The sequence below is a fragment of the Canis lupus genome, chromosome 12 (assembly GCF_011100685.1).
Source record: "Canis lupus familiaris isolate Mischka breed German Shepherd chromosome 12, alternate assembly UU_Cfam_GSD_1.0, whole genome shotgun sequence".
NCBI lineage: Eukaryota > Metazoa > Chordata > Mammalia > Carnivora > Canidae > Canis > Canis lupus.
In genome coordinates, this window is record NC_049233.1 from 23,339,519 (window position 1) to 23,356,208 (window position 16,690).

General features: G+C 34.1%; 1 protein-coding gene across 1 annotated transcript in view; it reads right to left on the bottom strand.

The window, feature by feature from the left end:
• Window positions 1–16,690, bottom strand: part of BMP5 (bone morphogenetic protein 5) — a 112,635-nt gene that overhangs the window by 20,137 nt on the left and 75,808 nt on the right. The window contains exon 3 of the mRNA XM_038554362.1: window positions 16,114–16,262. Within this exon, the coding sequence (XP_038410290.1) occupies window positions 16,114–16,262 (149 nt within the window). The remainder of the gene's footprint in view (window positions 1–16,113; window positions 16,263–16,690) is intronic.

Genomic DNA, 16,690 nt, shown 5'->3' on the forward strand with positions numbered 1-16,690 from the left:
GGGGCTGAGGCTCTAACCTGCTTAATTTCGCTATAACTGAAATTGGAGATTTGAGACCTCCAGACCTGCTACTCTGACCCTCATGCCTTTGTATAAGCACGGGGGTCAGGATATTGTATTCACATGCGCCTCAGGGCACAACTAACTATTTCAAATTTACAGTCATTGAGAAGATAGAGTGGCAAACAAAAGATCTATCCCAAGCTTCCTAGTTCTGTATTTCAGACAATTCTTTTTGGAAAATGTGACTTTCACATGTTTATTTCTTTAAAAAGAGGGTTATTAAAGGAGACTCTGACATAAAACAGCTCTTTAGAGGCATGTTGATATTATAAGGATAAGTGGTTCCAAATATGACCATTTAGCTTCCCTGCAGAATACACAGTTTGAAAGACATTCATTGGAGGATTTATCAGTCTAAACGTTGATATCGCTCTAAGATGTTTGCATAAATTCCAGTTTGTTTTTTTCTTTTATAAACCCATAGTAATTGACTGCTTAACCCAAAACACCTGGGATGTGCCTAAATTACCTTTCCTTCATTTTGAAAAAGACTCTTGCAGCATCCTTTATGAACTATTTCATAGAAGACAAATCAGTGCATTGTTTCTCATCCACATATCCTCTTGATCTGCATTTATTTTCAATTTGTGGTTAAATTTGATTCTGGTGCTCTTAAATTATAGTTTCTGGGACTCTAAATTATACTGGAATTTTACTCTTTTTAGAAACAGACGATTTAAAATGTGCAGAATTCTCTGCCCAACATACAGACTAAATCATTTTTATATCAAATTTTAAAGAATGTGGGGAAGACAAAATTTTGTCTACTTAAATCCCATATACATTTTAGCTCAAATTAACTTAAATTAAGCATATTGTAATCTAGCTATAAATTTCAACTGTTATAATAATTTGATGACATTTGCATAGCTTCTGGTTTTATGGTAAAAACACTGGCCTATTGCCAGATATAAGCACATGGATTTGAAGCATCACAAACAAGAATTTTACATTTATGCTCAAAACTTTCTTGTTTTCAAGATGGTTTACATTGTCTTATAATATCAAACAAAAACAAGGAAAAGTTGGGATTTTAAACTATTTCAGTGATACTGGAAACTCACAGTTAAGAGTCTTGAAAAGTTTCTGAACTTTAGAATGCAAGGTAGTAAGATCTTTGATTCTTCAAAGTAATTCCGGGACTCTATTTAGCAAGCTGGGCTCTTAATGCAATGCCTTTGCTAGATCCCTCCATTCTCTTCTTTACACTGACATTTAAAAGAGTTAATTAAAAATAATCCCTTTGTTTTCTATTAAATATTATGTATTTGCAATTATATATTTGTTATGAAAACATGTTAAAAACAAAAGAAGGGACAAATGTCATAATATATGTGAATAGGATAGGATTCTATGGTTGATAGTAAAAAAGAAAAGACACATCAGAGATCTGAAATCCACAGAGGGCATTTGGGAACCAACTCCTGACATGCTGAGATAAGCTAGGAGTTGACAAGAAACGCAGTTACAATTCTTGGTAACAGCAGCGGTATTCCATTTTCTTCTGTGACTGAGGTTTGTGAAGGGTAAAGAAGTTTAAAGAAGGAAGATATGTTTTAAAGAATTGAAATTGGGCAGCCCGGGTGGCTCAGTGGTTTAGCGCCGCCTTCAGCCCAGGGCTTGATCCTGGGGACCCAGGAATGAGTCCCACATCCAGCTCCCTGCATGGAGCCTTCTTCTCCCTCTGCCTGTGTCTCTGCCTCTCTCTCTCTCTCTCTCTCTCTTTCTCCCTCTCTCTCTGTCTCTCATGAATACATAAATAAAATCTTAAAAAAAATAAAGTAAAATAAAACTGGAATTAAAAAAAATAAATTAATTAATAAAAAAGTTGAAATTTGGGGGGTGCCTGGGTGGCCTAGCCGGTTATGCCTCCAACTTGATTTTGGCTCTATTCATGATCTCAGAGTTATGAGATCAAGTCCCACATCGGGCTCCATGCTGGGTATAGAGCCTGTTTAAGATTCTCTCTCTGCCCCCTCTTTCTGCCTTTCCCTTCTACTCCTCCCTCCTCTCTTCCTCTCTTAAAATAAAAATCTTTTAAAGACTTGAATTTTTTTCTAAAAAATGTCCTGAAATCTCTGCAATACCCCATAGTTTGAGAAAGTGGAAGAAAAAAAAATAGAGTGGTGGGTTGGAAACATTGGCAGGATGAGTCAAGGCATGATGGATGGGGTTGGGGGGAGCAAATGGTTGAGGACTGCAGCTCATGAGACTCCATGAAGGAGGGCCTGGGGAAAGAAAGGCTGAGAACTATAAAGGAGCAGGGCCAAAGGTTTGTGCCTAGTTGTGGAAGCTGTCCAGAACACTCAAGTGTTTTATTGCACCAAGGGTGGGACTGAAGTGATGGAAATGATCAGTCTCCTTCCATGGGACATCATTCTGAGATGAGGAGGCTTACTGTCTCAGGCCTGACAAGCCCAACAAATGTCTTTTACTCGGGCATGATTTTCAGCTGGTAGAAAGATGAATCCCCAACTAGGAACTGCAGTTTACCTTCACATAAGCACTTACTTTTTAATAGCTCTTTGCTTTATATATAGTGCCTTTCCCCTGAGACCCTACAAGCTTTACAGACATCATCTGTCACATGCTCCCAAAAGATTGGTTAGCAGTTGGTCTTACAGTCCTCATTTATTTTAAGAAAGCAGAAACATTCTTTTCAGAAAACCATGAAAAGAGTGAATTATTTTTAGCCTTTTTTCCAGCTATTATGTGACTTTTTAAAATAAAAAAGTACACACACACACACACACTTCTTTCCTTTAAAATCATAGATTTAAAGAAAACTATAACAAAGCAGAGTTTCAGCAGAAATCAACCAAAAAGTCTTTAAAACTTTTTTGATGTGTTAAGAACCCATGAAAAAGCTCATAGTATTCAAACTCATTTTAGTTTGTTTGATAGCAGTGAAATTAATTTAATTTCACACTTCGTTTTATCTTTAGGAGGTAAAAGTGGTCTTTGAAAGAACTGAATGCAGTTACTTGGGAAACTGATGTGTGTCTAAAAGAAACATTCTTTTTTACCAGGTTATGTGATAAATGATTCAAAAGAATTGTTATCATACAGAAAGCATGGCTCACTAAATGTCTGATTTTTCCTCTCAGTTTGATAAATAAACCTGTGAAATGATCACAACCCACTTCCAGAATCTTTAGACTACTCCATGCCACGAAAATGAAAGAGAATTTTTTTTTCATCTAATAATACAAACACACGATCAGTGTCCACTTTTGCAAACAAAAAAAAGAGTTAAGACATTGTGAATTTAATTCTTTCCTTCACATGTAAAGGTTGGATCACAAAACATTCTTTTGAGTGAAAAAAAAAAGCAGAACTTTTCTTTACCAGTTTCTCATGTCTCTGGCTCTGGCGAGTATGTAAATTGGCCTGCCTCACATAAAGAACCAGTCACAAGATGAGATCTCATACTACCGTGATACCATGATGTTTCCCAGAGTAAAAGCATCCTCTGAGCTGCCTGCATACAAACTAATGGCTGTGTTCCAAGAGTGGTACCTTTTTGGTCATCCTGGCTTAGCAGCAGCATCTAATTTCATAGCCTAAGTAGATCTTTCATATTTCTATCAGCTATATTACTTCGGAGAGAAATCATGTGAATACCTCCACATATAACTGGTACCCAAAAGTAGTAATAAGCATGTACTCCCAGAGGATCAAGAAAATTGGGAATTGAGAAGCTTAGTTCAGTAAATACTTCTAATGACAAAACAGCTACCATCTCTTGAAGTAGATTTATATCCCTCATATTTACTCCTTACAATAAGACAAGGGTTAAATTTTAAAGATGAATAAAATAAGACGCAGAGAAGGATCAGATTTTTAATTCAGCCCTGTGAACCCTAGAGTAGTATGTTAGTCCTTTAAGTACATCGTGTTCCCCTTTGTTAAGGATTGGTTAGGGCTGATGCTTTCTCTTGGGTCTCTGCTTTCCACCTTGAAAAGACTGGAGGAAAACCATCCATCTCAGATCTGTCAATGATACACACATGGTGTCTGGAAGAACAGTGTTATAGCTGCTGCTTTTGTAAAGTTCAAGGTCAGACTATCTTTAGTAAGCAGGAAAATAAGGATTCAATACTCCTTGCCAGCCATGAAGGGGCAGGTGGTTTCCTCAGTTTCTGTTCCACTTAAATTGAAACTTGTCACACTTCAGAGAAGTTAGCATGCATTTTCAAGGAGCTGGGATATGTAATTTCCTTATCAAATTATTTTATCTCTCTCTTTCAAATTTTGATCACCTCTTGCAACACAACTATGGGCTCTGGTTGTCATATGTTTTTGTTTCTCTTTTGGTTTACCTCTCTCCCACGTGAGCTCACACCAGGTGTGCCAAGGCAGAATCTCAGCAGCACCGAACACACTGCTCATGCCTTAGAGTGACTAAAACTTCCCTTTTCTTCCCATTGTGTTCTCTGCTCACAACGCAAAACCAACCCTGCTGTTATTTTTGCATACATCTTTAAGAAATATGGATCGGCAATACATTAAACTCACAATGGAAAGAAAAATGGGAAGGACAGAGTTAACTCTAGTGCATTGCAAGAATAAGGAGAATCTCATATTCTTTATGGCCCTCAATCAATATTACCATGAAAATATTTACCCCTCAGATAATTAGTTAAACCAGAATTAGAGTCTAGAATAGGGAATATAACAAACAACAAAAACAGGCATATGTTCCTGACACTGGCATTTGTTTGGCAAGATTGGTGATCCATGGTTACTGTTCTGAATTAGGGAAAATCAAAAACAGAAATACAGATGTAGCCAAACACTTCCAAATCCCTTTTCATTAAGGGAAATCTATAAAATGGTAAAATACGTCTTTCACCAGATAATGAAGCAAGACTAACTCACTCTTGTTTGTCTCTGCTTACTTAAAATCAGTGATTTCAAAAGTTCGTCACGTATATATTTGAGTTATGATGCTAAAATTTGGATAAGCAAATTATGTTCACCATGTGTCTCATTGAAATATATACATACTGTAAATTAAAACAAAGAAAACTGCCATTAAAACCTAGTTTTCAGACACTACATATATATGTGTGTATATATGTGTATATATATGTATATATATATAATAAACATAGTAAAATAGCACTTTCAAGTTTTTCCATATTTTCCATATTCCATAATCAACATCTATTTATAAAGAAAATTATTTTCTCTCTATGAATCATCATGCAAGAGTAAATTAGGCTACGGGAGGCCAATTCAGGGTACTGATCAGAGAAAAAATATAATATAGATATGAAAAAAAGATGTAGATATTTTAAAAGAAATCAGAATCATGGTTCTTCATCTCCAGCAGAATGGTCTTCCATTCTTCTATAAGTTACATTCTAATCATTTTGTTCAAAATACTAGGTTTTTAGAAAAGCAGCCATGCATCATTCACCCAATTAAGCTCTGCTTACAGGGGGAAAAACACACACACACACACAACAACAACAAACAAAAACCTGTTTCATTTGCAAGAGGATTTTTTTCCACTCTTTTTAGGAAAAAAATGACTGCAATATGTTGCTCCCAAAACACGATTCAGACAGCCTAAGATCTCTTTAGGGTTGAAACAGTACCCTCACCATCAGCTTCGATGCTGGAAGGTAGGAAGGTGAGATGGGAGAAAGTATTGACTCACACTGACTTTTTGTAAAATAATAAATTAATAAAATTTGGAAACTGCATGCTTGACTGGCCTCAGGGTGAGTCTGCTGCATCCTGGCTTCAACTACAAACCTGAGCACCAGTTGACACTTTAAAAGGGCAGGGAGGGAGGTAGAGCTGAGGATTCCATGATGGGGAATATGGATTAAGGGAAAGAAAATGGGAGGAGAACCTATCAAAATGTATAAGTGAGAGACACAGCACACAGGGGAAAGGGATGTTCATTATTAAATTCAAAATAAAGAAATTAAATTTGACTAAATTTAATTACATATTGAAGTGAATCACTGGCAGAGGAAAAGTTACCTTCTTTTCAATTTATGAATTTATCAAATTAACTATAATCATGTAAGGGGCTGAAAGAAATGCTGAAGTAGTTAGATTTAGAAAACAAAAAATATGGTTAAAATGCTGTTACCTTTTGTAGGCCAGATCACAATTCGATTCCAGATATAAAATAGAAAAACCCAAGGGTAATTCCCAACAGATCCAACATAAAGTTCAATTTTGTTCCATAACAATCATTATTAATAGCATTTTTTATTTGGAAATTATAAAAATACATTTATTTTCTCAGTTTGGAATTTGTACAAAATTCATATAATTTATGACAGTCATCGTATATTAGAACTGGCTCTGAAAATAAATGTTAGATTCATGGGCAAAATTCTTAAACTTTCTAAGGCTGAGTTTCCTCATGTACAAAACAGGATAATAGTGAAGATAAAATAGACATTCCATTTAAAGAGCTAGCAAAATGCCTGGCATTCAGTAAGCTCTCAATAAATGTTAGTTGCCATTAGTTATTAATATTATTGCAATTGACCATCACAGCAAATGCATGATTTTAATATTTATTTAGAATGGACTAAAGAAAAAAAGAAAAAAGAATGAATGGACTAAAGATGTGTCTAGAAAGTAATACTCAGATTGATCATAAAGAACTAAAGAATATGAGATATTAGCATGGAAGAATAATTGATGGTAAAAAATACTGCAAAAATCAGAGTATTGAAAAAACAGATCTTTATATAGACAGAAAGTAAATTTTGATAGGTAGAGTGAATTGGAAAATATATGAAGTATAGTTTATGAAAACTGTATATGACTAATAAGAGAATTAATAAAGTCTTGGGTTGAGCAAAGTATAAATTTACCAGTGCGCCAATATTTATGTTTAGTTATTCTGGCCATGAATGGCATATTGATGATTTTGCTCATTTTTATGCAGTGGGAAAATAGCAAAAATCTAAAGCATACAGAAAAGATTTATGTTCTCTGACGTGCTTTTAAGACATTAAACAAGTTAGAACATCCATGGGTCACAGCTTACATGGCTTTAGAAAATTAACAATACTGATTTTAAACCCCAAGGGAAATTTATGTCATATTTATTTTCAACAGACATCTAGTCATTTTACCATAAAGATACAGAAATTCTTCTCAATAGAAACTTTTCTGAATCATTCGCATAAAATGACCAATGCAGTTGTTTCTTTCAGCCATTTTTTGAATATCTCTCCATGGCTAAATTCATACAATGAATGATTTTTAGAAACTAATACATTCCCACAGATTAATTTATGTTGTAATATTTTTGAAATTCTATAGAAATATGATAGAAACAGAGCCACTTTAAAGAAAGTGTTCTAGAAAAATTTAGATTAAGTTTTATGTTTTGTTACAATACTGAAAATGTTACTGTGGCCCTTAAAGTAAAGGAAAGTGTGATCCTTCCAAACGCTGTCACAAGAACACTCTAGATATTAATAATTATTGATTATCAACTATGAACCTATATCTAAATCTCCCGTGACTACTTGAGAATGTGTTTATGACTGAATATTTTCCCTACACACACACATGCACACGCGTATACTTACCCAAAGAGAAAATTCATGAGATGTCTAACATTTCTTGCTTCTCTTACCAGTTTATCCATCTCTGGTTTTATACAATATCTTGAGTTTCAGTTTGAATGTAAGTACTTAATACCAAATTCCGTTAAGATGGTACATTTCTATTCACTGCACCCTCTCTAAATATATATATGTATAAGGCTTAAAGTACAACTTTATGCTCACAAGTTACAATTACCTGATAAATTATCTCATGCAATATAATGATGCCCAGAAAAAAAAATCAAATAAATGATGAATTCTTCCAGTCACATTTAGCTCATTGTCTCACAGTACAAATAATTCCATAGCCACTAACTTTCATTTATTAGGCACTTTTTTTTTCCCTTGTACCTAAAGCTGTTCTTTTTTTAATTCCAACTTTGATTTAATTTCTGGACTGTGAGGCAAAAGTTTAATTTTACTTACTTAAGTATTTGAAGTTAACTATTCTTCACTATCTTCCTAACTTATTCTTAAATATTCATCTAAAAATCAAGCAAGTATGCTCTAATTATCCTTAACATTAAACAGGACATAAAGAACTACTTCATTTATACTAATATTTACCTAGAACAAATCATAGGGGTATATGTTCCTTCTTATTTTCAGAACATTTAGCAAGATATGTGATTCTTACAGTTTCTTGGATGTGGAGACTCTCATTTATTTATTTGAAACCAATTGTCATCATCATAAATTCAGCAAAAGGGAGTCATATGGTTTTATGAACAAAAATGACTTAATTGCTTTATAAGATAAAGTTCAGATAAGGGAAGAGAATATTATCAAATCTCAGATGTTTAAAAGATCCTCTGATAAGTGGACATAATTCAACTTTTTGAACTTAGATAAATAACGGGAAACTAGTCAAAACAGCAGGACAAAAAGAAAAATATCACCCTTGATCTCTGAATTTCTCCTGCTACTTATTAGCACTATGTCAGCTGATATTCAGATTAACTGGCCACATAGATCATCTGACCCTTGACACAGATAAATAGTCTTCTGACAACACAGGGGCTTAATGTGGAGATTTTTCCCTTGAGGTAAAAATGGCTGTCTTAGAAACCCTAAGGGTAACATAACAAACTTATTTAACCAAATGCTTCCATTTATAAATAACAGATTCCAGGACATCAAATTTAAGGAGATATTACATTAAGAACTTTTATCTGTCTCACATAAACATGCTCACATTCAATAAAGGTAAACAAATCTCAAGTTAGTACCTTGTACATTTGTTTAATATATAATGACACAAGGACTATAGATACTGGGATTATATTTTTCCAATTAGGAATATATACTCTGTAATTCAAAAGATGTCATAGAATTTTTGAAAAATCTGATTTTTTAACACAGCATATTTTTAAAAATTGCAGAATACTGCAATTTTGAAGATAATTTTTTATCAGTATGTTAAATTACTCTGCACTAGTACGGAAAATTAGCAATTAACACACACTTCGAGGCTTCAGAAAAAGTGGCTAATTCCATTTCTTATTATTAATGTAGATGGAGCAGCTATCAATCTCCAGCAGTGAACAACAATAACAACAACAACAACAACAAAAAACTTCATGAGTTAGAACCCTGGGTAATAAAAATTCAAAGATACCCACTTACAATCTAATAGTGCTGATAACTAAAGTCAACGTGTTTTTTAAATTTGCATAGTAGCATTGGTGAAAATAATAGAAGATCAAATTGCTTTTAGAAAAGCTCTGATATGTGTAATTTCTAAAAATAGAATAGAGAAAACCCTTGTGTACTAACAAGCAAAAAAAAAAAAAAAAAAAAAAAAGCTCTAATTTTACCCCTTTGCAATGTCTGGGAAATAGAGCTGTTGACCAGCATAGGTTGTAATCTGAGAAGAGGCAACAGTTACAAGGGTTTGTTTCCTTGACTTTCAGGAAGGTCTTCTCTGATGTTCTTCTAATGAATTTGTAAGGTACCTTCCATCTTCCAATTATTTTATAGAAAATGGCATTTATTTGTGGAGACTTTATGCAATGTGCTATAAATATCATCATAACATATTTAGAAAAGGCTCTTTAGCAAAGGCTATCAATATTTCTTTAATTATGTGTTCTACAAACATTAAAATACTGCTTGTAATTCTGCACTCTTTGTAAGAACACATCTTGATGTTAATAGGTTTATGAAGCCAAATACTAGTAATTTATACTGAAGCATTTTGGGTTGGAAATTTTTTTTCTTTTTCTTTTTTTTTTTAAGATTTATTTATCTTAGAGATGGGGAGAGAGAGAGAGCATGCACGAGTGCACAATGGCAGGGCAGAGGGAGAAGGAGAGAGAATCTCAAGCATACTCAGCGTCAAGCTTAGAGCCAAAGGCAGGGCTCAATCCCAGGACCCTGAGATCATGACCTGAGCTGAAATCAAGAGTCAGACCTTCAACTGACTGAGCCACCCTGGCACCCCTAGAAATGTTTTCTGATGGTAATAATATAGGCCAGCCTTTAATCAATCATCCCTATATGTATAAGCCTATCAAGTGACAAAAAGCTTGTTTCCCTTATTTTCATTTATGGAATTAGTTATCCCCCAAATACCTATATTTTCTAGAATAAGATGATTGGGACTCAAAAAAGCTACTATATTAAGTATTAATAATTTGATAATCTCTGGTACTTATGAATAAGCAATATAAGCAATCAATTAGTCATGATGCATATCTTTGAGTGTTCATTTCTATTGACTTCATATCCCAGATTAGAATATATTTTAAAAGTTCCCTACCAATATCACTTTATCAACCAAAGTTATTAGACATGAGCATAATAACATAGCTGTCTATACACTGTGCTGCCAACTCAAAGTTTAAGAATATATATCAACAATCTTACCTTCTTCTAGTGGGCTATCATTTTCAAATTTGTCTATAATTGTACAACCTCCTTATTAAAAAAAAATAAAAGAAATCCTAAGTTAAATGAGTGCCACCTGGAGTAAGTGAAAGGTCTCTGTACATTCTCTCATCCTAATATTCAGCATAAAGACTAAAACGTCTGTTTTTTTTTTTCCTGTCTTACCATGTGCTAGGTACTATCATCTAATATAGCCTCACGCTGTCCTTGGAAGTAATTACTATTACACTCATTTTATTAATGTTATGGCTGAAATATGAACTGCCTTGTCAGAGCCAAGTATTGAATCTGGTTTTCCTAATAATTTCTTCTTAGAATTAATATTTCCATATTGGAGTTATTTATTTGGTTTATTTACCCTCCTTATTTAAATTAAGTATCAAAAAATAAGAATCAAAACTTTAAATTCTAAGTTATCTGTAGCAATAACTATACATTTCTTTATCTTATATTTAAGTATCAAATGGAATTTATGAGAGCTTAATACCACTGAAATCTGTTTCTTGATTTGGCTACAAAATTAAATGAAACTTTGAAATCTCTACCTATAAATCTGAATTTTTACCTCGATACACTTGGAGATTATGCCACAACCTCATTCGAAGAAAAATGGATATTAGAGTCTTATTTAAAAAAGAACTTTATAATGTTTCTTGGACATTAAACAATACTCTGACAAAACAACATTTTGATGACTTGAATACAAATGAATCAGAAACATACGGATTGAATTTTCTTTGACGTATAAGCGGGTTTGAATAGAAAGGGAAAAAAGTCATTGGCAAAATTCATTCTGAGTATTGCCAAACCTAAAACGTCTGAAAACATAGGATTTTTTAAAAGACATTCTAATGAACCCAAAAATACTCTCTTTGTTTTTCCATCTCTAAATTATTCTATAAACCCAAGTTTGAAGAAAGAATTAATTTACTTGGAAGATTTAAACTATATAAAGCATCAAACAGTGGGAAATTATAGTGTTTGGAGGGAAACTCTAAGTCTTAAAAGCTCAGAGCTTGTTAAACTGCTATCTGTGTAATAAACCATGTGTATAAAGGACAATGATGCCATAGATTTATTAACAATCTTAATATAGACCTATTAAGTCAGATAATTCGTGTATTTTTTATAATTTGGTGAGCTGAAAATCTTACCATAAATTATAAAACACACCTAAGCTTATTAAACACCATGAGAGAATGCTTGAGAACTTTGAAACTGATTTTGCACAAGTGGATCCAACCACCTACCTGGAATTTCTAGATTTAACCATTAAGAAGAAGCAATGTGGGGCGGCCCTGGTGGCTCAGTGCTTTAGTACTGCCTTCAGCCCAGGGTGTGATCCTGGAGACCCAAGATTGAGTCCCACATCAGGCTCCCTGCAAGGAGCCTGCTTCTCCCTCTGCCTGTGTCTCTGCCTTCTCTCTCTCTGTGTCTCTCATGAATAAATAAATAAAATCTTAAAAAAAAAAAAAAGCAGCAGCAATGTTTTGTTTTTGTTAGTCTGCTCATATGTTTGCTTTATTTTGTGGAAACAAATGTGGAGTTCGGAGAATTATTCTGTATGAAAAAAAATCAATAGAATATCCTTTAACTCTCCTGCCAAATCCATAGCAGTTCATTTGTCAAATTTCTAAAAAGAATATTTCATAAACTGACATATTTTTCACAGTTCCTCTGCGAAATCATAATGTTACTTTTGATTTCACAATCTTTTGATTTCCAAAATATATATTTCAGTCTCTTTCTTTTTTTTTTTTTTGCAGGAGCAGGATAATCAAAATTTAATAATATACATCACTAATTTTCCCCTTATCTTATGACTGAAACTGTTTTAACTACTATACTGTGAGTTGGGTACAAAATTCTGCCCCTGTGTTACATCAGACTGATTTGGTTAATAATCACCCAAAAGTTACAGTTTGGAAAGTCTTCTTAGGAGTAATGTGTTTAGTGGCAGGTGGCATATACAAGTCTTTTAAATTGCAAATTCATTCAATGATCATTCAGGCCACGTTTTTAATACCTATCCACAATCTTCATTGTGCCAAGCACAGAGGGTGCAACTGTGAAGGAGAAATACACATCCTATGACCTCATGAAACTGACATTCATTCAAACATGTAATCATGATGGTGTTGCTGTGATTGATTAAAGCAGCAGGTCTGGTTCTTTTATGATGTGTGATCAAGCAACAAGAATATTATTATACATAAGTGAGATTTCATTTTCCCTCCATGATTTGCCTCCAAATCACTTTCCTAATAGCATCTGCAGTCATATTTTATATGAATGTTGTTCTAGCCAACTCTGAACTATTGACTCTTCCAGACTATACCAAGCCATTTTGCCATTCTATGAATTTACTCACATTGTTTCCTCATCTCAGAATGCATTCTCTCTTCCTGTTCTCTCACCACCACTCCACATATTTCCACAGCTCCCTCTCTTCTCTTCTTCATTTCTTTAAATCTTATTCAAATGACCTGGCTGAAAAGTTACCTGAACCATGGTCCTTTTGGCTCTGTACTATTTGGAATTGACCCTCTCTCCTTCATTTTCCTGGAGTGTCTTGATTGTACCACTATTTTTTAGCATGTAAGACATTTTACTTTTTCCAAAATTAGCTACCTATGTCTGTCTCCCAGATTCAACTTCCCTTTAACATGTTGTCTTCCTTGTATAGGTACTCAGTAATTTTACACCAAACAAATGGATAAGTGGATAATTAACACATGAATTTGGAAGCAGACTTTCCTGAGTATCATCCAGTCGTGGCTACCACTTACTTTTGCTGAGAAGTGTAGCTGCCAATTACTTTTGCTGAGAAGTAAACATATGTAGAATCCATTATTGCAAATTAAAGATGGTTTGCTGTGTTTGAAGCAATATTGCAATATCATGTTGAGAACATCAGCGGTAGTAATGAATGAAGCAATAAAAAGCTGAAGCATCTGGTTATTCATATTTATAAAGAAATGTCCCAAGTAGATTCTCCATGAAGTAGCAGTTAATAAAACTAAGGTGCCAAGAGGGTCACCTGCTTTCTCAAGTTCAAATAGGCTCTAGCTCTGGTGAAAATCTGTTTTAAGTACTGCTTAAATGCACAAAGCCAGCTTGCCTAGCACATTTAAACATTTTAATATTTCATATCAGACAATATTAAAGAGAAAAGCAACAAAGGCTTTAGATAATCTGACTCAAGTAAAGGATTGGGAAGCCTGTGGAAAAAAGTGAAATATTAATTTATTTTAGGCTCGAAAGCAAACAAAGCCCCCCATAACTAATACAACAGTAATTTAAAGTAAAATTAATATATAAGAGAAATAAATCAAGGAGAGGGGGAAACTCCAAAATATAAAATAGTCCTTGGAAAAAGATCTGAATATTTCAACTATAAATTGAAAGCAAGATGGAAGCCAAATTATATAGATAGTAATGAGAACCAATTTGGAAAAAGGAGTAGAAAAACCAAAAAAGAGAAATTTCAGAATTTTTAAGTGGGTTGTGAGTGGGTAGGGAATGAAAGAGCTGATCATATTTCATAGATCTCTTGAGTTGTTTAGTTAGACATTTCAAGCATCTCCCCAAGGAGAAGACTGGGAGAAGCACATACCACTAATTTAATTTTTCTTGTTTGGGCCACATACCAGGGAAGAAACGACTGCTCACCCCCGCAGTGCTGATTTCCCAGTCACATTTCTGACCATAAATGTACAGTAGTTTAACATTGTAAGAATTCTTGCAAGATTATTTAAATATGTGCTTTTCTCCATCTACATTTATAAAGTTTGAAGTCTGACAATTCTTAATGGTAACCTCAAAGCCATAATTGGAAAATAGCCTAGAATTCAAAATATTTAAGTTGTTTATAAAAAATTAAAATTCACCATTATAATTAAAATCTATAGAAAAGTCTAGATTTAGTGGTAAAATATCTGAAACTCATCGATAACAGTACGAACTCTCTTTTTCTTGATCAAGATCTGAGGCATGAAACCTTCTTCTTCGGCTGTGAATCTGGTTATATGGGTAAAACAATGTCACTGTGAAGTCCTATTGCTTATAACAATGAACCTCCTTGCCAGAGACTCAAGTCAGACCCAACTTCTACTTAACTGTATTTTTTAAGCAAGGCTTTAGTAATACAGCAAAGAGGATTGAATAAGCCACCCTAGATCTACAGTGTCTATTGCCTGAGCCTACAGAAAACTAAAGGTAGTTGAAACTGAAATAATGCACATTCTGTAATTAATCATCCCTTTATAAATTACCCTCCCCAGGTCTAGCCCTAACATTCGCAGGATGTGGGGCAAGAAGACAATGTAAGCCCTTTTGGTTGATTTCTAAATATGTAAAAAGTACTAATAAATCATTAAATAAATTATGTTCTATTCTCTTATCATGACAAATATAATTTTAAATGACTTGAAAGTCCAGATTTGAATTTACAATTTTTGGATGCTTTGAGTGACCAAAAGACACAAGGCTCTGAATAAATTGTCCTTGGCTTCCCTGGCCTCCTGATGGAATGTGCAAAGACCCCTTTCACCACAGTCTTTGTCAATTCTGTTTCATTTGTCTAATGCCTGCCCCTGCCTTTTTTCCTAATCACATCTTCCTGATTTTTGGGACTGTGGTTCAGATTCACTCACTTTTCTATATTTAAAAATCCACTGGGCTCTTCTTGTATGAAATATCACCCATTCACTAATATTACTATGTGATCACTACCTAAGCTTCACTCAACCGCAAGCCTCACAAGGCCAGTTCTGCACTTGCATACCATTTTATCTCCAGCATCTAGCTAAGCACACCACACACAACTGCTCAATGAATACTTGTAAGCATAAGAGTAATTTCTGGAGTGTCTTCAAAATGAAGATTTCCTATAGACCCTCTCACCCAACAGGTGATTCTGGAGCTATTGCCTTTGACCAAATATTGGGATATGTTAAGACCTAACGGTGTTATTTTCTGCAGTACTTTGTGCTTCTTTCTTTTATCTCCCTCTTCCCTTCCCCCCTGTATTATTGGTAACTCCTTTGCCTGTTTCCCTAGCACTACTGTATACATTTATCATATATATAAAGTTATATGTATCTTTATTTTTAGTCAAGTTTTGAGATATCTTTTAAATATAATATTATTTCAATGTACAGTTCTATTAATTCTTACAAAATATATAGTTGTATCACTACCATAATAATCAGGACATAGACCCATAGTACTTTGTATATAGCTTTCTTTAGTATTATTATAATAGTGATACTTGTTTGCTCATGGTTCTTCAATACTTGATTAAAAACTCCTTGAGAGCCAGAAACAATATCTAATTCTTCTTTACTCCATCCTCAATACAGAGCCTAAAATAAATGTGTGTTGAGAAAATATGTTTGTAAATTGAGTAACTAGTTAATATGTTGCACTATCCTATGGCAGGTGCTACCTTGCACATTGTAAGTATAAAACATTCTATTCTATCTTGGTTAAATTGTATAGAAAGCTGTAACTCTCGATGTGTCAAAACCAGCACCACAAAAAATATTTGAAATTCATTGCTTACCATCTCCCGTTTCTGCACAGAGTTGTAAACCCAAATTATTCTGTGGATTAATTACCCAATGATTGCTGGTCACAGTGATATCAAAGACAAGCCAACCCACATCTAAAGCTTGGGCCTTCCTTGTGTCTAACAGGAACAGATCTGCATCCCTAAGGAGAAAAAGAACAACAACAAAAATTTAAAAGTGTGAACGAAAATCATCATTTCCTATACTTAAGTGAAAACATTCCAAAAGCAAATCTTTAAAATAACAAAAGTTAATTAAAGAATGAAGGGAACAAGTGACTCAAGTGATGAGTAATAAAATACAGAACCTTTTATTGTTGGGCCCCCAACCCAAATCTGGTGCACATTAGCAATAACTGAAAGTAATTTCCATTTTCCTGCTCTTCACTGGCCTTTACAAACTGACTTAGTGGTCTGGATTTGGGCTCTGAGAATCAGTGTTCTCTGAAACCCCTGTCTGTAAGGAGCCTTCGCTGGCAAGTTCACTAGCAAGGGTTAAACTAGGCAGAAATGGAAGGGAAAGTAGGTACTCTAATTTGGGTGGGTTAATGTGGATTGCCAAAGGAATGGA